The sequence below is a fragment of the Rhamphochromis sp. 'chilingali' genome (assembly GCF_963969265.1).
Source record: "Rhamphochromis sp. 'chilingali' genome assembly, chromosome: 4".
Taxonomy (NCBI): Eukaryota; Metazoa; Chordata; class Actinopteri; order Cichliformes; family Cichlidae; genus Rhamphochromis; species Rhamphochromis sp. 'chilingali'.
Window position 1 is genome coordinate 16,006,791 of NC_137948.1, and position 23,703 is coordinate 16,030,493.

General features: G+C 39.4%; 1 protein-coding gene across 1 annotated transcript in view; it reads left to right on the plus strand.

Annotated features, from left to right (window-relative positions):
- The window catches only part of ntn1a (netrin 1a), a gene marked incomplete at its 5' end in the record, with an annotated part of 55,142 nt that overhangs the window by 23,488 nt on the left and 7,951 nt on the right, over positions 1-23,703 (plus strand). Inside the window, 3 exons of the mRNA XM_080881135.1 lie at positions 5,050-5,238; positions 13,534-13,683; positions 15,522-15,575. Of these exons, the coding sequence (XP_080737261.1) occupies positions 5,050-5,238; positions 13,534-13,683; positions 15,522-15,575 (393 nt within the window). The remainder of the gene's footprint in view (positions 1-5,049; positions 5,239-13,533; positions 13,684-15,521; positions 15,576-23,703) is intronic.

Here is a 23,703-nt window from a genome sequence, read left to right on the forward strand (position 1 = left end):
TTATTAGTGCTTCCTCTCATTTAGAGAGGAGATTCTTTCTGATTTTTTTCCCAACACCTCACCCTGTAGAGATTTGCAACTCCGTGTTGCAGTGAGAAGTGTTTTGGATCATTTTCTATTTGTCATAATGGACTTTTTATCCCAGTTTTAAAACCTCAATATGAAACATAGTTGATTTCTCTTCTCTTCAGAATAGATGAAAGAATAGAATTTTCTGGTAATTTCAGAAAGAAAACCAAAAGAAAACGACAGACTTCTCATGCGTACAAGAACATAATTTACAGGTTAATACCAATATGTGTAGAAACATGTGTTTATTTTTTCAAAAAAACCCTAACCCTATTGTGGCATCATCTAAAATAATAAATATTCTTTATGGCATGATTGTTTCTGTATCCAAAGAGAACTTCAAACGCTGAGTTTAGTATGTCTGTCATCTTGGTGCCTTAAAACGCTCTCATTTAATTCTGTTTTTATTTAGTAATTCTTGCCTTTACCGTGCCCGTGCCTGGATCAACAGGCACAAGATAAAAGTGAGAACTGATGTAATGCATAGAAAACTAAATAAACACTTGAACCAGATACTGAAAACAGGATACAATTAAAGTGATTGTGTGGAAACATCTTTATAAGCTTACATGTAACCAGCAGTATTTGTAATACGTGTTGGCTGCAGATTAAATGTAAATATTTCTGTGACTGCACATCACACATTGTTTTGTTAAACACTTATTATAGTGGGGTTTTTTTAAAGTGAAATTCTTTCATTGTTTTGGGAGAAACAGCGGCTGTCGGTGGATCAGCGATGGGTGATTCACTCTTCATAGGAAAATTCCACCATCAGGAAATTTTCATTTGTCTCCACACAAACACGGGTGGTGCTAGAGTTACCTGTCACTAACCTAATGCCTTTAAATCACACTTTGTTGCAGCAATACAAACCAGGATTCAATTCAGCTGCAAAACAATTGTGACGTCCGTGCTGAAATCCCAGACGCCGCAGCATAATAGCAGCATTGTTTTTCTTTTGACATATTTCTATAAGCACAAGGATGCCAAGTGTCATCCTTCAGCTTACAGTAACATTTTTGCGGCTGCTGTCTGTTAACAGTCAGTACAGCCATACGCATGCCTGAGCTCATTCACCTCCACTTACTTAAACTACATTTACTCAAATATACATGTAATATTTACATGTAATATTTACATGTAAACGACGAATATTTCCCATTCAATTATTATCTCTACTCTGCTGCAGTTTAGAGTTGTATTATTCTTTTAACTCTACTACATCTTTGATGGTTTTGCAGTTATGTTACAAATTAAGCAACATATTATTTAATACACGGAACCATATCTGATATAGCTCTGCCCGCTGCCCCAGTAAATCCCGTATTCATTAATGCATCTCTAAGCAAATTTAAGGGTAAATGCTTTCTGCCATAATAACCTGACCTCCACATTAAGACATATTGTATTTCTCAAAAAGAAAAAAAGCAGTACTTATACATACTAACATACTATATACTAACTTATTTTACATCTTATTATCCTTTAGTCCATCAAAAACATATTACGGCTAAATACGGATATCCAGGTAGAATAGCATTGATTATATTAAACTAGGACACCATGTGGCTGTATTTGATTTCGGTGACATACGTGACAAGCAGTGACCCTGCCAAGCTTTTGTAGCTTGTGTGTTATAAGGGTGAAGGAGCAGGCAAACACTGTGGATCCAGAAATAGCATGGTTCTATATATGTGTATGTTTTAAGTTTGCGAGAGAAAATTGTGCATTACATGCTGCCATCATAGAGATTAATGCACACTACGGTGCAGGGCTTGTAGCACGTTATTTGAGGTCCTTAATATTTTCAGTGATAAGTTTTTGTGAACTTTAGGCTTTCTTTCCTTAAACGTTTTCACACCAAAGTCAAAGAGAGAGTATAAAGGTCAGTATTTTTCCGTTCTGTCTTAGGGGTGGGTTAGAAGTTAATCTGATTACTTTTGGGTCATCCATAGGATTAAAAGTAAACTGTTCATGTGTGGACTCCCCTTGGTGTTTGTTTGAGAGTGGGGCAAAGAATAGCAGACCTCCAGCTGCTCCCCTGCTTGCATGCGGTGGTGTTGGGTTTTGCTTTGCTGAATTTGTTTAGGGTAAGAATTGGGTGAGAGAAGGAGCGAGTAGGCTGGAATAATTTTAGACCAGTGGGAATGATGGCCATATATAGATATCTATATATATGTGATGTGTGGATGGGACATTAGAAATCTATATAAATATTGTTCAAAAAAGTATAATCAGTGTTTCCTTTTCACAGTTTTCTTAGTCGCTTATTCTTCCTAATGTGTCTTTACAGTTGTGGTAATGAGCAGCCGGCAGCTTTAGTCAATTTGGAGTAAAAGTGGCAGAAATCACTTGCTTGAGTGTCTCTTTACAACAAATCATTGCTGTGACCAACATTGCTCAATTACCAGGCTTATCGTGAGTATGATGAGCTTAACCTCAACCTCCAGCTCTGTTGCTTGAAATTTCCCTCTAATTAGCAGCAGGAAGGCTGTCTAAGTACTTCTATGAGACTGAGGTCAGTTGATGGAGGCTGGGAACCACTCAGAGAAACTAATTAGCCAACTTTCCAAAACACACACAGACAGTGGAAGTGCAGGAAACAGCAGCATCGAATAAACAAATCAATTTTCTGCTAAATTCTACAGTTGAAGGTTAAAAGTTTGTAAGAGATGCAACAATTAAATGCAGCATTTTGTCATTTCAAATAGTCATGGCTCACTCTACGGGAGGTGTTGAAAGGCTGTAGGTAAGCTTAGCTTCATCCAGCTAAATCTGTTACACTTGTTTAAAAGGTATCACTTCACACTTCTTTTTACTGCTCACCTGGGGGCGGTTACAGGCGACTACAGACTTGCTATCCAGACTGAAGCAATTAGCTTGATTGAAAACAGACCAAATTTGTTCTATAAGGTAAAAGTAGTATTTACTAACACTGCTTATTAAAAAGAACAAAACAATACAATTTTTTATTTGTGTTAGATATTGTCCAAATCACTACTAGAGGCATAAAATTGGCTTTTTTCCTGTGTGTATAAAAACTCTGATGGCTAAATAACAGACATAACTTTGCAGGACTCCTGATAAACTCATGCCAGGCAGCAATTTTTAGCTTGTCTATGCTTTAATTTGAACAAAGCCTTGTTGATATAATTTTGAAAACAGTAAGTGCAGATCAACCACTTTTTCTAAGTTGAGGGTCATTGAAGAAGCGATGTGAACATGCTTACATCAGTCCCAGAGAGTATGAAGGTTTAGATGGGCATTCATCTGAGATAATCTCTTATGAAGTATGCTCTCTGGTACAAAATTGAAAATTCTCTGGGGGGGCTGTGTTCAGAAAGGGTGTGAAACTATTTTTGTAGTGTAACAAAAGCATGTCTGCAGGTCAGAGGCTGCACACTGCTCCTCCACTAGGTTCCCCCCTCTCTGTGGTGATCTCTTTTACCTTCAGGCATGCTCAGAGATAGCTTTCACCAACTATGGCTTGACGCTGGAGACACTAAAAAGACTGAGCCTACCCCCTGGCATTCAGAGTCTGGATTGATTGGCTCAAGGATTTCAACACAGAGATCATTTGAGAGATTTCAAAAAAAGCCTATAATCTAATCCATTGTGTATTTATATGTTGTAGCTAACAAAACATTTTGTCATAAAAGGTCTTTGAATGGATGCTTTATGCATTTTTATCTCTCAACACGTTTTCATCACAACATTTCAGCATAGACACCCAGTACTGGGTTGGTTCTAGCTGTGGACGAGAATCAAGACATGAACAGGTGTAAATCAAGCTCAAGACAATAATAAAACATTATGTCTGGGACACAAATATAGTTCTCAATAAGATAAGTAAGACTGGAGAACTCTGGAGCAAAGACTACTGAAACAGAGTTAAGAAAATATCTTTAATTGCTATTGAATGTCTTGGAAATATTACCATCTTCTAGTATTGTGATAATTCTTCTTCTTTTTTTTTTTTTAGATTACTTTTAAAATGGGATCAATCTGAGTAAGTCTTATGACAAAAATGATAAAGCAGGGATGGTCAACAAGCAAAAAAAAGCATGACTAATTAAACCGCTGCCATCCTGGAAGCAAAGCCACCAATAGTCACTACTGATAAGACACTAAGATATGTATGTGTGTGTTTTAGATATTGTAATTAGGTCCTTGGAGTGGAGAGAAGAAGTCTCAGAGGTCCCAGATATGTTCAGAAAAAAAAAATAAATTCAGAGATGTACACGCACTGAGCATACCAGTGAGAAATCTGGTTGAGGGAAGCCGAGGGAAGTAAGCCCTCAGCCTTCCTCCGTTATGACAGGTAGATGATAGAGCGAGCTGTCAGTGCCGAAACACGCAGATGGATGAATCAACTGTGGGACATAGTTGGATCCAGATAACCCCCTTTAGGTACACACACACTGTACCGTGTAGAACCGCACACAGTCGTGCCACAAACTGTATCAGAAGTGCTGCAGTTAATAATGCATGAATGTGTCTGTGGTGGAGGAGGACTGGTGTCTCTGACGGCCGGCCCTAATGAAGTTGGGCATGTCTGCCTCACTCTGCTGCCAGAAAGTCATGAATAAACATTAGCCGGCTAATTAAACTCAGCACTGGCAACTGTACTCATCAGTAAACAAGAGGCAGAGAGGGGTCTTGCACATACTTGCAGGGGATTTGCATGTAATAGAGAAATGGTAATACAAGCCTTTCACTTTCTAACTAGTACAGTATGGACTCTGGAGAGGACCTTTAGCAAAGGAAAAAAGCTGTGCAGAATATTTGATCAAGTGAGGTAGACTAACCCTGATCCTGACAAATAGATTAAAAAAACATTCTTAATACACAAAATATACTGACACATTAATAATAATGAAAATGGAAACTGTGCATTAGATATGATGTATTGATGTGTTCAGTAAAACATCTAATTGCATTAATTTAAACTGTTTGCATTCTGTTGTGTTTCCCCCACAGCCTGCAACTGCAACCTTCACGCCCGAAGGTGTCGTTTCAACATGGAGCTCTACAAACTGTCGGGGAGGAAGAGCGGAGGAGTCTGCCTCAACTGTCGCCACAACACGGCAGGTCGCCACTGCCACTATTGCAAGGAGGGCTACTACAGAGACCTGTCGAAGCCCATCTCACACAGAAAAGCCTGCAAAGGTACAGGGCTCTGTTTGTCTTCTCTTTTGTAAGTGACCGGGGCTCGGATTGATCCATTTCACTCAAGAGTCCCTCGGCTTTCATACGGCGTATACTGAACATACAAGCCAATGTTAACATTATGATGTGCGCTGCTTTTTTCAAGAGTGGATTTTATATAAAGGCAGGAACAAGAGGATTTGTGGTCTTCACATTCCTAAGCCTGTCTCACCCTCATCTTCCTCTGTCAGCGAAGATGAGTTGGGGGTCTTTTGGGATTGTGGAGGTCGCGACGGTGGTGGTGGTATGGGCGGGTCGGGCTGGGTGTTCCCTCGTCGACGCTGAGTTATTTGGCTTAGTTGGCGCTGGGGTGAGGGGATGACAGGACAAGAAAAACAAACAGAGCTGAGGTGTGAAGTGATCCTCGGTGCGAGTCAAAGACTAATGAGAACCCAGGGAGGCTGGTTCAAGGGCTGCAAAACGAATTGAAAAGAGAGCAGGAAACAAAGCAAAAAAGTCAAGACCAGAAGGATGGCAGGAGAATGAAAGATGGGAGGGAGGGAGGACTGATGGGTTAGAAGAAGAGGACGAGAGGAAGGGGACACACCCCTACGCAGGTGTGCTCACTACTCACTGCTGGATGAATCGCATGCCATTGGCCCTCACCGTAGCTAATAAGGGTCAAAGACAGAGAGGTGGTGGAGGCGGAGAAAGAAGTGACGGTGACTGAAAAGAGAGAGAGTATGTTTTCTCACTTCTGCTATAGCTGCAGGGAAAGATAACAGGAACTGAATCCCTGTGCAAACAGGCCCAGAGACACCTCAGATTTACTCTGTATGGATAAAGCATCTACACTGATGCAAGCATACCTGTTGGAGGGTTTCAGAGCGCTCTAAAAGCGAGCGAAGACTGCAGACAGTTTGAGCCAGAGTTTTCTTATATCATTCAACAGGAATTTAAAAAAAGTAACCACCCATTTGTTAGTTTAAGAGGGAGCATGTCTATAAAGCATCAAACATCTTTAAAAAACATGTTTAGATGAAACAATGGCGTGTTAAGTTGTGTTGTAGTCAGCTGCACACATTACGAACGCAAACGACACCACTGATGAAAGATATTTGTCCTCAGCGTCTGCTCGTTTCTCTGTATTGACCATAAAACCTTGGAGAACGTGCACTTTTCCGTGTTGACATGCTTCATGCTGCTGCAACGAAAACATTTACTGACCTAATGCAAAAGAACGTCACAGATGTTTCACTCAGTCACATTAAATTCCTGTCATTCAGCAACCGCATCGAGCACATTTTCTTCCCCGCGCAAAGACAAATTAATAACAAAGAGCTCTAGAAATGTTGGAAGTAATTCCCCGCCTCGAGTCACTCGTGACCAATATTCCTCAAGTGATTTTAACACCTTCCATGGCTTCGGGCCCATTCTCCAGTCGGCCAGGAATGCAAACACGCATTCATCACGACAGGACGTTTTGTGTCGTTTAACCCCAATCTACTGCTGTGTCTACCAGGCTGGCTTATTCGGGAGATTTCACCTCTTTTTTTGTTGTTTTTACATCTCTTCTCGTGTGTCTAAGACTTGATTCTTTCAGCATCTCATAACTCACATTCATTGGTGCTAGTTCCTCACACTGGAAAACTAGTTTCCTCGTGGTCCTGCTGTGCAAATATAAAATGTAAACCCACTCTTATAATTTATAGTAGAGGCAGCATTAGCTACAGATAGTAGTGCGATCTTTCCTATTTTACCATATTTGCTAAAACCATAAACTATATCAATGTTTCATATGATTACAGATAACTTTTATTACTTTTTAATTTCTTGCACTGGTGATTTCTCCGTGTGCTCAGGTGCCGCTTATATGAGAAATTATATGTGTTTGGCTGGAAAAAAAAGGATAAAACGAAAATGATGTTGTAGTTACCATCCTGGTAAAGTTAAAGCAATATGAGTATTAAAAAAACAAATCCCCAGTTAATGTCACAATAAAAGGTTGGGTTATTTTATTTTATTTTTTTTACCATCAATAGCAAGCGCTTTAGCTGAAAGAGAAAAAAATAATCTGTTTTCACTGATGTGGAAATGTGTTCTCATACAATGATGACTAATTTGATGTTGCGAAACTTTGGATAAATGAGTCATGAAGTTAAGTCAAAACAGCGAGTCAAAAGCTGTGAAAAATGCACGTAGTGTGGACCTCTGACATCTGGAGTAAAGTGATGTATAGCATGTGCATCTGGGTATGTGGGGCTGGCTCTGCATTCTGTAGCCGAGTAAAGCTTTCCTGATAACTAGTGATTCGGATTCAGAGAAACTCTGCTCCCCCCATCTTCACCTGTGTCTTCTGCTTCTATAGACTCTGTGCACCTTCTCTTCCTGTTTAACTGTACATTAGAAACCCTTTTATATTTAAATTCTATATTAAATAAATGAATGAACTGACTAAATCAGTTCTAATAACAGAAGATGAAATGTGAGACGCTGTTCTCAGTTTGTCAAAAGAATTTCCTGCTTTTGTCAGTTTGATTTTATTGCATGACCTCAATTCCAAAAGAGTTTGAATACTTTGTAAAATATAATATTAGAATGCAGTGACTTGTTAAAGTCTTTAACCCTGGCAAACTTTGTCTATTTAAGATCCTCTTTTATACCCAGTCATGTTACCAACCAGTTAACCTAATTAGAAATGTCCTTCCATCTGTTTCTTCCTAAAAAAAACAACAACAACATTTTACTTTTATTCCCAGTCCCAACTTTTCGAGATGTATTGTTACCATTAAATTCAAAATGAGTCGATATTTTTCATGAAAAAGTAAAATGTCTCAATTTTAGGTCAAAACATTCTGTTGTTGTTGTTGTTGTTTTTTTGTTTTTTTTTTAATTTACATTTTACACAGCATCCCAACATTTTTGGACTTGGATTTGTAATTGAATATCTTTGTATTTTGAAACAAAACAAGCAGTCTGCAACCTCCCTCCAAACTAAGAATGATGGAAAGAACATTTTTCACTTTATTGGCGTTTCAAAAAGCACCTTAATTCCATTCAGTTTTATTTATATCTTAATTATGAATGATTAATTGAAAAAAAGTCATTAAAAGATTAACCGATCATGGAATTATTATTATTTATATTAATTACCAGTCAAATCAGCATTAGTGTTGTCATGCACGCACTTATTTCATGCAAAACCCAACACTGTGATAAATGAAGTCTGCGAAACCGCTGAACAATTAAATCATATGATCTATAATAATGTTATTGTTACAGGATAATGACAGTCCCAGAGGCTCATAGCAGGAGTGGAGTCATGTCATATACTCATTACATCAGTGTTCTGAAACTAGTGAATACTAAATCATCTCGCCCACACTAGGGATTGATTTCTTCTCGGCTCCTTCACGTGCACCGCTGCCTCTCACCGAAGTGACGTGTAAACAGATTTCATCATTGTTTATAAAATTGTCAACTTACCCAAACGGTTTTGTTCAATTTGATCCATGAAATTTGCCAGGGTTTATGCACCTCCCACCTCTCCCAGCATAGTGTAATTACAAGCAAACACTGTCCAAGTTCTACAGAGGTATTTGGTTACATCAAATTAGACTTATAATAAGGGGATCTGTGGTAATTACCCCAAGCTGACAAACGATACGAAGCATGAACTCGTTCTTTTGCCAATTAAAACATTTTTTTTCCAAACTATATTTGGAAACTTACTCATGAAGACTTTAAAGATATGTGTCACTGTGTTACATGCCCTCTTTGTCTGTCGCTCTCTCTTTGCTAATGAACTTTGCAAAGTTACCGCACTCCGCTTTCCCCCCCTCTCTCAGACACCTTCGTATGCTTTCAAAGTTCTGCCCTGCCAAATTCTCTCAGGTTTACCACATCATAACTCAAGATAATTCAATGGAACTCAAACCGCAGAACTAATTTCTGTCTGCTCCTCAAGCAGCGTAGGCTCTGCACCGAAGTGACAGCAATTAAGCGGTCTGGTTATTTATTGAACTCAAAGAGAGAGAGCCCTTTGCCGTGTGGCCTTTGGAAAAGAATGAGTGCTGCAGGAGCACGGGCATGTCGAGGAGAACTCCAGTTTGCTTTTATATGTGTAATACAATCCTCTCAGAAAGCAGCCCGTTTCCATAGGAGGTCATCTGGAGTGAAAAAAAGGGCAGAGGCACATCTATTACAAAGTTAGCCCTGCCTGGTGGCCACATACACAGGCTGAAATTTATTACTTTACCCCTCATTGAGAAAGAGTGTAAACTCAGAAGGATTTTCAGTCAGCTCTTGTTTGTATCTTTAACCCTTTGATGCCTCTAAATAACACATACTGAGTGTATTTCAGTTTAGCTTAAAGGGATAATGATCAGATTTGAAAAGACGACAAGAAGCAGCAGTCTGTGTGGTCTTTGATGCTTTAATAAAGATAATACATAAAACTCTATGGCAATATGTCTGTTTAAAGTTTAAGTAGCTGATCCATTTTTTTTATTTATGACTTCTATACTTATTTCAAAAGTTAGTCCTGTCTTTTAAAATTATGTTATACAGTAGCAGAATATGGTTACATTTTGTTTCCAGGCTCCGAGTGCTTCACTACCCTCAAAATATGTCATATAGAGAACCTGGGGACTAATGTGTAGCCTATAGGTGAGTTGTGAAGGGTGGAGGGGTCAAAATAGCTAGCAGCAATGCCTTGCTACCATGGAAATTTGGCATTTAACATACACCAGCTTGAGGGTGTGTTTAGCAATACAGTGTTTGGAGAGTAAGGCATGTCTTGTGTTTGTCAAGCAGTGCAGAGTGAGTGAACTGTCCAATCTAGTTCACAAGCTTTGCTCTGTGGGCTAAATACTACAATATCTAAAGAAATACAAGAGAAGTCCACAGCAAATAAAAAAAGACCTGCTCTTGATTAGTTCTCCTCATAGAACATCAAAACATGTACCAAATTAATCTCGAGCTTGGCACTGGTTCTGCGATGGATGGATTAAGTTCAAACCTTCAGAGCCTTTAAATGTGAACATCAACCATCATGTAATTACATTGGTCAGTTGGATGATGAGGAACATATTCTGCGTACAGGGGACAATTAGGCTTTGACGGAGGGATAGTCTGTTTCAATCAGAATAGCACCCTTCGACCCTCCTTCCTTCGCATATGTCTTCGATTGATACAGTTGAATTTTTTCTCATTGACCACACATAAAAATGTTTTCTACGAGGGTTTTGAAAAATATTGCTTTTCATTACTTCGCTTTTAACTTTTAAAAATTTATTTTTTATTCTTTACAGGGGTGTGCTGATATCAATTAGCAGAACACACATGTCTTTAATGTGTTGTGCATTAAACATCATTCACAAAATAAGCTCTTGAAGAACATTTTCGGCTCTCGCGGTGGCCAAAACATGACTCCTCGGGCCATTGCAGCCCTATTATTCTCCTCAATAAAACATTAAAAAATACAAGAAGCAAGAATGCACCCTCTATTAGGTACGCATGCCATTTAGAAGGCTGTTTATAGTAAAACAACTGAATAACACACATCTTTCTTTTGCTCTTCAAAAATACTTGTGGAGCAGAAACCTAATTATAATAGAACACAGACTCAGGAAGCTTGGCTTTAATCCAGGGCCAACAAATTATTCTTACTGGCACAGTGTGCACAAACCCAATGAGGGAGTGGAGTTCAGACTTCAAACACCAGCTTTATGGTAAACGATAGGCAGAACTCAAAATTCTTGCATTGTGCAATCTCAGACTTGGGCCCGACCGCTTGCCTTTGAAAAAGTCTTCTTCCCTCTTCATTAACTGCGGACGTTTTTCATTCTTTAAAACGCAACTCCCAGCGGCAAAGGCTCCCTTTAGTGTCAGGAATTCCTTTTTCATCTAGACACATGGCAGTAATGCATAGCTAACCCCCCAGGTTACAGGTTTTCTGTTATTAGAAAATGGTCGCAGGTTCTCTTATAAACATAATCCAGGTCTTATTTTAGATGTCTCTCAGTTTTTTTCTTTCTTGGAAGTGTTGAGAAAGAAGGGCCTCTTGCCCTCTGGTCCCCATATCTCCCCAAGCCATCTGGAGTATCCCTGAAACACAGCACAAGGCCACTTAACCGTTTAAGTGGACACACACTTAAACCAGAAACTCTCACTTGCACCTCTGGAGTTAGTCAGTCTTCTAGTCGACAGGTGTGTCACTGAGTCGGACAATTTGTCACTGGACAGGATAGCGAGTCAGTCGGCTCTCGAGCTGATGAAGAAGACCAGATGTGGAGGAGAAGGAGGAGGAGGCTGAGTGTTTGCCACCTGTACACCATGTGCCGTGCACCTTGATTTACTAGCAGGCTTGAGGCTCTGAGCTGAAATTATGGGCACACGCTCTTAAAAGCATAACCTGAGCTCTCTGAAGCTCCAAGCAGAAACTCGCTTTGCCTCCTCTGCATCGGACTCCTCTGACGTTCTCGTAAATTTACAGGCATGAAGACGTGCCGGGGCAGCCTGCACAGTCTTTATTGGGCTTCCTGAAACCATGTGTTTGGGTCTATGTGTGTGTGTATTGTTCCTCTGAGGGAACAGCTAAGCAATGAAAGCAGTGACAGATTGGTCTGATAAAGGTACTAATAGGTACACACACAATGAGGGGGGCTTTCTGAGTCTGATAAGAAGGCTCAACAGTCCAAGTACGCTTTCTAGCTCTCTGGCTCTCACACAACACACAAACACACATGCATGCACACACACCAAAAACAGATAAGAGCAGCACAGAAGCTGGAACACAGGAAACAAGCAACAGAGATAAAACAGAGTGTGATACAGAGAAGAGAAGAGGCACCCCACTGACACATAGACCTTATCACAAAAACACTTACTTCAGCTGGAGAACAGAGTTGTCCCGTAGTCGTGTGGCTGATTTTTTGGAATATCTCACAAATCAACAATTGTGTTATTTCCAAGAGTGAGAAGTCAGTTATAAAGAAAACTTTTACAGTTACATTAATGCTTTAGAGCAGTGTTTTCCCCAAGAACAACTGTAACGTAGATCTCCCCGAGAGCTCGTCAGGTATACAACCCATCTCTAAATAAAAACCACATCCCTGCTCATGATCAAAGTAAAGATAAAGAAATCACAAGATCTCAATGCATTGTAACTGACACCACACCATTCAATCTTTTCATATAACCACCCAAAAGAAAAAAAAACATTAGTGGAACTGACCAATCTGTGTGGTTAAAAAAAACCCGACACACATTATTTAACCTGCACCTGTGAAGATTTTAACGGTGACATTTGACACAGTCGGGAAAAAAAATCTTAAGGGAAGGGAGATGAGTGAGCGGAGTTGGCCCGACTCGGAGAGATAGCGCAGCGAGGTTTCCAGGAAATAAGCAGAAAATCGAATCTTTCCACAGTGAAGAATATGGCGCTGTGAGTTTGTTGACAAACTGTGTTTTTGGCTTTGCAGGCGTTTCAAGTAAAAATGTGAAAATGGTGATAGATTAGGTCTGGTCTGGATTAGCTTGTCAAGAATTGCAGTATAAAAGACCTATTAATTCTCTTAACTCCCCCTCCATGTCAGAATCACTACTATTTAGACCAAAAGCAGATGAAAACACAAAACAACCCCTCTAAGACAACTATTACTCAACACCAAACACGACCGGTTTGGCTGTGAAATAAATTAAGGGTTTGGATTAGAAGGGGGGGGGGGGGGGGGGCTTTGGAAAATGATTACATTCCTGAAGCATATGTGTTCGATAGACCCCCCAGTGTGGGAGGAAGTATGACAGACGTTTTAGGCTCACCTTCAAAGCCTGAGAATAATCAGAAACAGGCAATTAGGATTATCCTCCATTATTTTATCATTTGGTAAACATGCACAAACTTTCCTCTTCACTTCACGTCTCCAGCTCAAATAGAAATTCAGCCTCACTCACTTGCAGAGGTACATATATAAACAGACATATCTGTGATCTGTGTTAGGGCGGCATTTAAATGATGGCTACAACACACAGAGTGCCAAAATGTCAGGAAGTGTCTGTAGACTTGGAGGATGTGTTGCTCCTTCACTCACGATTCAACTCGGTCGGGTCCACGTTGGACGTGTGTAAGTTCTGTCTCTCTGTGCACGCCTCCACCTGTCTCTCACCACTCTATTGTTGTTGACACACTGCTGCTGTGTACCCACCTGCACTCTCTATAGATATAGTATATGTTTGTGTCTCCCCACATGTGTGTGTGTGTGTGTGTGTGTGACCACTCACTGTGCCTCTCTTTCTTCCTCTGTTTCCTCACAGCATGTGATTGCCATCCCGTGGGTGCTGCTGGCAAAACCTGTAACCAAACCACAGGACAATGTCCCTGTAAAGACGGCGTGACTGGTATCACGTGCAACCGCTGTGCTAAAGGCTACCAGCAGAGCCGCTCGCCCATTGCCCCCTGCATAAGTACGTTGAACCAGTCTTTACCACATCTGCCTCACTGTAGCACAACATGGCCTGGCAAAAGGTCAGGTGTGATGACAGGCATATGTACATATTCAAATAGCACACACAAACATGTGATACAAACCCATCATACACTGTTTTACACTTTTCTTCAGAAGAGTGCATCTCTCTCAACTTCTAATCTTTTTTTAGGTCCAGAATTTTCCTAGTTTAAAAAAACACACCATTAAAAGTGAACCCCAAGGTTATGGCTGCACACACTTGTTGGCTCCATTAATCTGAATAAAGAGCTGTGTCAGCTTCTCTAAGCTACCACAATGTCTCATGGGATGACTAAAGTGTACTACCTTTTAATTTATTATTTACAAGCCATTGTAATGAAGACAAAAAGATCAAAATATATGAAATCGCATGAGAGAAGGTCTGTACCTCAAGACAGGATAAGAGAGAGAGGGGCTGCAGTATCCAGCATAAGAAAACTTAACGGACTCTCTCAATGAATTGTCTCTCTCCTTTAAAGCAAAACATTTGACTGCTCATCCAGTTTAATGTTCAGTACATGTGTTTATGAGTTTGAGTTTATATTACTTCCCACTGTTGTCAGTTTAAATTTACACAAGTAAAATATTAGAATTAGACCTATCGTTTAAATATCACATAATGCAGATGTGCACTCATGTGAGCAGATCAGCATCAGCAAATGGACCTCCAGGACAAGCATGCAGATGAGACATACTTTTAGAAAGCAGGTTTTTGTCTGTGTAAGTTGAGAAAATCTCATTTTAATTGACCTAAAGACTTGATTGTTTCTTTGTCTCCTTAAACACTCTTCACTGCACTGCTGAAACCACCACACCACTTCCCTCAGTGTATCAGGGTCTTTCCTTGCATGTCACTTTTCCTTCTTTCCTCATAGTCTACGTGAATAATCTAGAAGTCTTTTTGATTGAGCCCTTTCTCTTCACAATGCAACAATAAAATAAAAAAAGCATTATACCGACATATTACAACAAAGCGTGTAACAGACACGCCGGCCTACCACAACTTACTGCAACTTCTGCATCCGTGTCCATTTCACACTTTGCTTCTCCAAAATGTGAAATGTACATACATGCAGAAGTTGCAGTAAGTTGCAGTTACAGTAGAGGGAGATATTTTATTTCGAGCCAATATGAAAATAATCACGGGAAACCGTTGAAACAGACATTTAATATTAATACATTTAAATGTAGATACATATTAGCCACCAAGATTAGTCGATTCTGGAAAGTCTACCAACTTCGTGGCTTTAAATATATTATTCCCCCTGCTAGTAATGCAATTTTAGCACCTAGTAATGCTTTTTGCGTTTTGGAAGAAGCAAAGCGTGAGATGGGCAGACTTGTTTATGTTGAAGGAGCCAGCAGGTAGATGAAATAACATTTTAAGCTTTTAAGAAAGCCAGAATCCAAACTTGCAAGAAAGGATACACAATAAATAGGTCTCTAAGTTGCACTTCAGATGAGGAAAAACATGCAGCAAGTTCAGACTCAACTCCTGCGTCACCAAGACACAGTTCATTGCCATTAGGATATCTTCCAGACGCCCCGTCAGGAATTTATTTACTAAATTTTCTTCTATAATATTAACACTGAAACCTTGCCAGAATATATCACAGAGGTTTAAGTTTCTGGCTCTAACAGTGACACATTTTCATGCTTCTTTAATAAATGTGCCTATTTACATCCTGTAACAACCTCCACACGTCCACACAGCAACATTAGAACATGCACTGCAGATACACATAATAATGAAACTGATCTTTCTTTGTGTCTCTGTCATGTTTTCTCTGGGAATAGAGATTCCAGTCACACCTCCTACAACCCCATCCAGCAGCACGGAGGAGCCATCAGGTAAGCACAGCTGAGAGTAAAACATTTAATCTCTTTTACATATTTATCTATATGTTGCTATAAATCAGTATAAAAGCACATTTGTCCTCGAGAGGAAACGAGGAAAATGCCGTGGGAGGATAAATGTATTCAGTATGAGCTTTTTAACCAGTTTAGTTCCTCGTCCTCTCATATTTTTTCCACAAGTGTAAAAACAGTGTGCAGGATAAATTGGATCCCACTTGCCTTTCCCCTCCTTATTACTGGGGGGTTCATGAATATTAAATCCATTAGCCGCAGCCCTGGGATGTGCCTCCTTTAATCTCTCACACTTTCACAATTAATCAGTCTAACTGCGGCACAGTGGGGTGTTGGTTGAGTGTGCAGCATTGGGCTCCAGTAGTTTGTTTGATTTGATATTTCATCTCTCCCAGCTCGCACTTTCCTCTCTGATGCAGTGTAGTAAGAGGAGGAGTGATGGAGGGATCTGGATTTTGTAACTTAGCAAAGGATGTATTGGTATTCTTCTGTTTCAAACAGTTCTGTAACATTTGGTTTGCTGTCCAGTCTTTAATTGAGGAACATAAGATGAGGATAAGGCATGGAATATCAGATACTGCTACTACTTTAAATGCAGTTTTGTTTATAATCTGCATATAAGTGTTGATATCTGTATATAACAGTTATTAGAGTAGATAGAATAATGGGAAATATAACTATGTAACTGAAATAAGAATGAATATTAGTGCTCAAATTTAGAGATTCTAGAATCAACTGTCAGCTTATCAACTGGTTAGATTTCTGGTGATATGTCACTACTGAGGGTTGTGGCAGGCTCAATTAGTTACCCAGGAAATGGCATAAATGCTGCCAGAAAACAGAAAAGTGGAAAAACCCACATTTTCTACTTCCTAAAGAGACGTGCTGTGACTGTATGAACAGTGTTCGAATCAGTACCACTTTTTCTTTCACACACAGTGGAAAAAGCTGATCTGGCTCGTGCCATGTTTTTTTTCTCCCTCTCAAATCAAAATGGAAGAGGCCCAACATATATACATGTCTGTAAGCGAGTGTGTGTGTGCATAAGGGCTGTTTGGTGCTCTGAGGTTTCAAATCTTCCCTGAACAGCTTTGACTGACAGCACAGTCCAGCTATCGCTGTTGTCCAACCCTCCTCCACCTCTTTTCTTTTCTCTTTAAGTCTCTTTTCACTCTCCTCCACCTCCTTCGTCTCCCTCTGTTTCACGCTTTGTCTTCACATAACACTGTGGGTGGTGCAGAGCTACAATATCTGGAGTTTCTCTGGGCGCCCCTTGTCAGGAATCTGTCTACTTTAGGGTGTAGGACATATTCTGAGGGATTTTTACTTTTATATATTTATTTTGTTAACTTAAAAAATGCTAATTCAATGTGACAACACAGGAAAGACACATACAAATTCCTTGTATGTGTCTGCACATATAAACATATAAACACGATTCTGATTCTGAAAGAAAATAGACTTTCACATAATTTGTGCATATTTATCGTTTCCACTAACTGTATTAATTAAATCATCCCTTTTGATGGAGATAGTGTTAAAGTGTGAATTATGACCCACCAGGCAATCTGTTCTTCCTTGAGGCTAAAATCAAGCAGACTGTAAGGTGACGGACATCCTCTGTTGGTCATGTCAGAAGCATGAATAGCGATTGGTCTTCTAGCCCGCCCGGTCTTGAGGCCCAGAGGATGCATATATTATCCTCCGAGCCTCTTCATGGGGTCACACAGCAAACCCACCTCTGCTCAACCTGGTATTCCTGCAGCTATGATATCACTTCATGATTGCAAACAGATGTGGCTTGTATGCAGTATTCAACAGTTTCGTTTTTTCTGCACAGTACTGCATACTAAAAAAAAGTGATTATGATTATTATCCGCATCATTATTATTAGTTAGCAGCAGGAGAAAGAGTATTCCAACTTTTTTAAAGCTTTTTTTGAAATGCGTTATGCCTTTTGTTGTACCCAATGTACTCGGGGGAGATGGCGATCAGATCAAAAAAGACACGAGAGCGAGGCCGTTTGCACTTTACCCACATTAAATTAAATTTACACAATTAAATTAAATTTATCTACCATTTATTACTTTTTTATTAAAAGCATATAAGAAAATGTATACAAGGGATAGAAGAAGAGGAACAAAAGTGAGAAATGGTAGATTACCTGCAAAAAGTTTGGAAAATGAAGAAAACGAGAAAAAATTAAATGTAAATGGAGTGTGTGAAAAATTGAGATTCTGAAGACAAAGATTTGAGCATGAGTTAAGAAACACGGAAAGTTAATTTAGAAATAAATATGAAAAAAATCGGATGAGGTGTTGAGTATGAGGTGTTGGGCTGACAGCTATGAGGCAGGTGTCTCTTTGCGCCTTGCTTGAAGGCGGGGAGTGGAGCTTGCCGGGAGGCGGAGGGTGTGAATGGAGGTTATGAGGGAACATGGAGTGGATATTAATTTGTCTCCTGCAGTAGGGCTCTCCCCCCTTTCTGACCACACGGAGGGTTGGAATGCATGGAGAATACCTCCGATGGTGTAGCGCAGACAAAACACACATTGTGCTGGTAGGTCATGGATGGCGTGAGTCGCCACTCCCACGGGTCACGACAGAGATGTCTGAACAGCAACGAAATGTGGAGGAGATTAACTGCAGATGACCTGCGATGGCCGCCCTGGCCCGTCAGAATACACAGGATGTGAAAGTAACTAATGATGATGAGGAGAAGGAGAATTGGAGTGGCCATGATGATACTTATAAGCATAACAAGGTTCAGCCCTACATACTGTATGTGTGTGTGACGTGTCTGAAGCTGGAAGTGATCAGGATCTGTGGCGAACCCCTCCTCGGATTTTTTGAACATGAGTCTTGCTTTACACACCCTGTTGAGTACGAGTCGAGCCCAGCGTGCTTTACGGCCGTGTCGACGTGGGATAGATAGAGAGAGAATAAATACAAGTAAAAAGACACTGAGTTAAGAAAAAATAGAGCCAAAACAGAAGCACACGTTATCAAATCATCGTTAAACTTTTATCTGAAATTTATTTGCTGCTTTATGCCATTAAATTCTTGCCATATTTATTTCCCCCGGCTAAGCTTTCAGAGAAACCCTACAGGACTCCATGCTGATTTAAAACGGAGCAGTTACAGTAATGGGCGATGCCCCAGCTCATCGGAATTGATTGCACGCCACCCAAAATAAAATCTCGAATCGGGTCAAGAATTGTAATAGCCTCTCTTCTCTGCCTGTTGGTGGCTGAAAGCAAACCATCCTTTGCTCAATGACAATACAATGAGAAAAAGTAGGAGGGGGCTCCTTTTCTTTCTTTCCCCTTTTTACTCTGTCTTTCTTTGCTGGACGGGATCCAAACTCACAGTTCTAATGTAAGCAGCCCGGCACAGAACAATGGAGCGCATTGCATGGCAGCACACTGGGCTCTGAAATCTAATTACGTGCTTTATTTGCTGCAATTTGTTTCTCAATCAGTCTGCTTCAGGGAGAAAGCCCTCCTCCCGGGCCATCATTTACACCTTCTTGTCTCACTGTTCTTCTACCTTTGATGCCTCTTGCCTCTGTGGTCATGTTCACACATGTTCACTTGCATTTAAACATTAAGAGCAGCTTTGCATAGTTTTAAAATCAACTGTAACTGCAAAGCTGTAGCACGTGCATACTGTACAAGTATATGCAATCACACAGCTCCCTGAGCAGCTCTCACTGTGACCCAAATGTTAATATTATTAATCATTTTAAATATTTAATTTTATATATATATACTAAAGGACAGCTAGGCACTTTGGCATTTACTCTGCTACAAACGATGCAGACTTCTTGGCTGAATGTTAAGTTGTTTGCATTCCAGTCCTTCTCTGTATAACTCTAAAGTACTGACTGCTTCATTTGCATTGCATTCACCTTCACCATGCTATTTCTCCACACTGCTTTTGTTTACTTTAGCTTGCATGCCAAGGTGTCTGTTATGTCCCAGTGCTGGCTGTCAATGTTTCTTTACAGTATGAAGAGATATCAAGATAAATTTTGATCACATCAATAATCCATTATAGTTTGACGGGTGTTCTGTGCAATGTTTCCTTCACCTTGCACTCACAGAAAACTGCAGCCACACTCCAAACTTCTCCATAAGAGTGCTACAAATTGCATTCTTCATTTTAAATATGAAAAATAAAAATTCAAGCCCACACAAAAAAGAAAATAAAAAAGATTAAACACTCTTCTGTGGCCTCAATTTTCATCTAAAAATGACACGTATCACCATGAAACTTCACTAGTTGAGTACTTACATAGAGACAATTATTTTTTAATTTACAAGCTTTTGAGTATTTTAATGTTTAGATATGTAAGTGAGGCATTATATATGCAAATTTGCTATAATTTGCATACTTTCCCACAATGGAAACACGAACACTGGATAAAACCACGTTCAAAATTCTCGTTTCATTTTGTTGACACATTTGAGTGGAAGGTTCATGCTGAAGGGATTTTGGATAACTCTTTTTATCACTACATAATTCCCAAAACAGTGTCAACAGACAGAAAAAAGAAACATTTTGCAATACTTTTTTGTATAAGATAAGATAAGATAAGATAAGATAAGATAAGATAAGATAAGATAAGACAAACCTTTATTAGTCCCACCCATTTTTAGGTCATGGCAGAAAGTAATGTAATGTAATGTAATGTAATGTGTATGTGTTAGTCCCCATAGGGAAATAGTTCCTCTGCATAAAAGTTATGAAAAACCCAATAGAATAGGATCAGATAAAATAGAATAACATACTATACAAAATAGAATAAAATGCTTTGTTATAGTAGGTATGGTATATGAACAAACCCCTATTTTAGAATAAAGATGGGAATAAAGCTGAAAGGTTTGGTGTTAGTGTGTGCTACTTGTATGTGTATGGAAATTTACTGGCTTATAAGGATATGTTATAAAATACAATGTATTTTATAAATTAACTAATACTATTTTACATTTTACATTTTTTACTTAAAGATATCTCTGAAATGTCCTCTTACTATAAATTTTTTAATTAAGAGATTTTTTTAATATTGTAACTTTGAAAATCAACCACAAAATCAATAAAACAACCAACTGAAAGCATTTTAAATTTTATTAGTAGCCTCTGATCATTAACGCGCTATTAGCACAAAATAGCCTCAAATATCAAAACTGATCAGTACATCAAAAAAAAGTAAATAAATATCTTAAATATCTCTGGTTTGCTGTTATTATGACAGCATTAGCAAATCAATAAAGTACGATGAGGAGTGCTGTGTATAGATTTTGATCTACAAGTCTGAGCAGTCCTCTGAATATTTGTTGCTGAACGTAATGAAGACATTTGTACTGCTCCTTTTTTCAGCGCTGTAAAGTACCGGTCCAAACACATAAAACTGAGCACTAATGCATTCTGTCTCGAAGCAGCTTTAATGAAAACGATTAGGGTAAGGAGTCGTACAGTACTTTAATAGAAGGGGCAAAGGTCCACCTCTCAGTTACACACTTCTCAGTGCTGAAAGGCAGGAAACAAAGCGCTGTAGTAACTACATCTACTCTGCCCAAAGCACATCTTAGCTCAGTATTAGGGGACTGCTTCCACTTCTCCAGCTTGTAACGCTTTCACAAAGGGAACATTTGTCCTCACTGTAGGGGACTGCCTGGCCCTAAATGGGGATCTTGGGGTGATCTCAGCGGGGCCTGGAGCTGTGTCTCAGGGGTACACTAATGGGGAACGAAAGGCTATCAAAGAGAAGTATCATGATGGTATCGGGGAGGGAGGGGGGTTATGAGAAAACAAAGCCTCCTTTCCATTGAAGGGGGAGGGTGGGGGGTGGGGGGGCACCCTCCCCCTTCGATCATTTACATGGTAATCAGGTGCAACTCATGTAGGCTCCCCTTCTTCATGTACTCTTCCTATTTTTGTTACATTCTCTGTTTACTACCACCAGCACCAGCTTTTTGCCCTTTCTAACCAGTTCACGAGACTACCAGCTTCAATTTGGGGGTTTTCCTTAAATTTCTGGACCTTGTCTTGTTCTTCCCACCCCCTCCCTTAAATTTCCCTTTTTCTTTCTTTTTTTGTCAACCTCTCCACCCCTTCGCTCACTACCAATATCTATTCTCCCACCCCCTTCTCTTTTTCGCAGGGGGGGTGCATTTTTTCTTGTTGTGGTGTTCCCCGGGCAACCTCATTCAACTCAATTCAACTCAAGTAAATATGAAAATAAAAAGCACGACCAAAGATTTGGTCACATAAATGATGTTTGCTCATATCAAGTTTGCCTGAAAGTGCCAGTCTGCCCTCCACTACACTGGTCACTCTTTAACACTATAACATGCTCTTCATCCTTGTCTCTCTTAATTTATTATCATTATTATTATTATTATTATTATTATTATTATTATTATTATTGATAATAATAATAATAATAATAATAATAATAATAATAACAATAATAATAATAATAATAATATTGTCGGCAGTCTGAAAAGAGAGAGAGAGCAAAAACACTGAAAAAACAGATTTCATTCCCCTGATATTCCCCTAACATGACATTATTTTGGCATGCACTGTAAGTAGATGACGCATTACAGCACTGCATGGGGCAATCACTACATCGTAGCAGCAACATAGTTTCTGGATTACTGAGGCAAGTGGAGGTTGCGTCAGCTTATGGCCAACCATAAAACTGATGGCATACTGTCGTGGGTCTATTTGGACAAGGAACAAGGCTGTAACGTAAAAGCAGTTCACTTTCAATAATTAAAAAACACCATTGCAAGAGCACAATATGATGACGTGGAGGACACACACGTAGAGTCACAGATGTAAATATTTTCCTAACCTGCAGAGATTTCGTATCTTGTATATTTGCATACCTTTAATACAGCCCTGTGGCTGTATGCCATACTGTGCTTGCAGTGTGCGGCTCATTATTTTCTTTATTGAACCACAGTGAACACTAATATCCACCGCTCATGAATACATACATTTTAATATATTTTCCTGGCCAAAAATCTTTCTGAACAGTGTACATCGAATGATGTGGATGAAAAATCAAATGTTCACCTCATCTGCCTCACAGAATATGTAAATACATACTTGTCTTTGAGAGCTTCCTCTCAGCAGAGTGCTCTAAGCTGATTTGGATGACACCGCTGCCTGCATGAGGTATTCATTTCTTCACGGCTCCAGAATGGACGCACCCCCAAAATGAGGGTCCTTTGCCTAACACTTCATGGATGGCTAATTTTCCCTTCCTGACCTCCCTTTGTGTGGCATTGACCCCCTCCACCTCCCCACCTTCCACTCCCTCAAATAGCTGACAACCCTGCGTGCCCCCCCTGCAATAAATGCAAAAGCTTGACGTGGTCCTCTGTGGGGCCTTGAAGTGATCCCAGGGCTATTTTTTTTTTCAGAAGGTCGGGGGCTGAGGTGACAAGTGTGGTGAGATTTGGGTGGAGGTGGGGGATGAAGTAAATGTCGGGTGGTCTGCATAGGCCTAAATTATTCCCACCGTCTGAGTGGGTTCTTGGCACTTTTTCTTTTAAATCTCTCAAAACACTGTGCTGATAACATCAGGTGCTTTTATAAGACCATCACACATGATGAGATTGTGCTGTTGGACAATAAAAAAAATGTTTATTTATTTCTTTATTTATTGTTCTGTCATTTTTCTTCCTAAACTTGAAACTCAGTGAACAAGTTTAGGCTTTCCAGATTCTACTACATGCAATAGAAGCATTTAAAGCTTTAAATCTCAAATAGATATGTTTTATTTAAATAATTATGAATATCAAATATAACGTTTTCCTACTACAATCATGAATTATTATAATCATTTTAATATTAATTTAATACCACCATATTAATTGTGGTATTACTAAAATATCATATTAAGTATGGTATAACTATGTTAACTAATAATGATTTAATTAATTATAAGATTTTTTCAGAAGGTAAAATTTCCTTTAATCAAAGGACAAAGTGGAAAATTCTGGGATGATTCTTTTCTGATTAAGTAAAAATTCAAAATCAGTTAATTTGCTGTGGGTGCAAGTATTTTTTTTTCAAATGTCTTAAATTGAGAA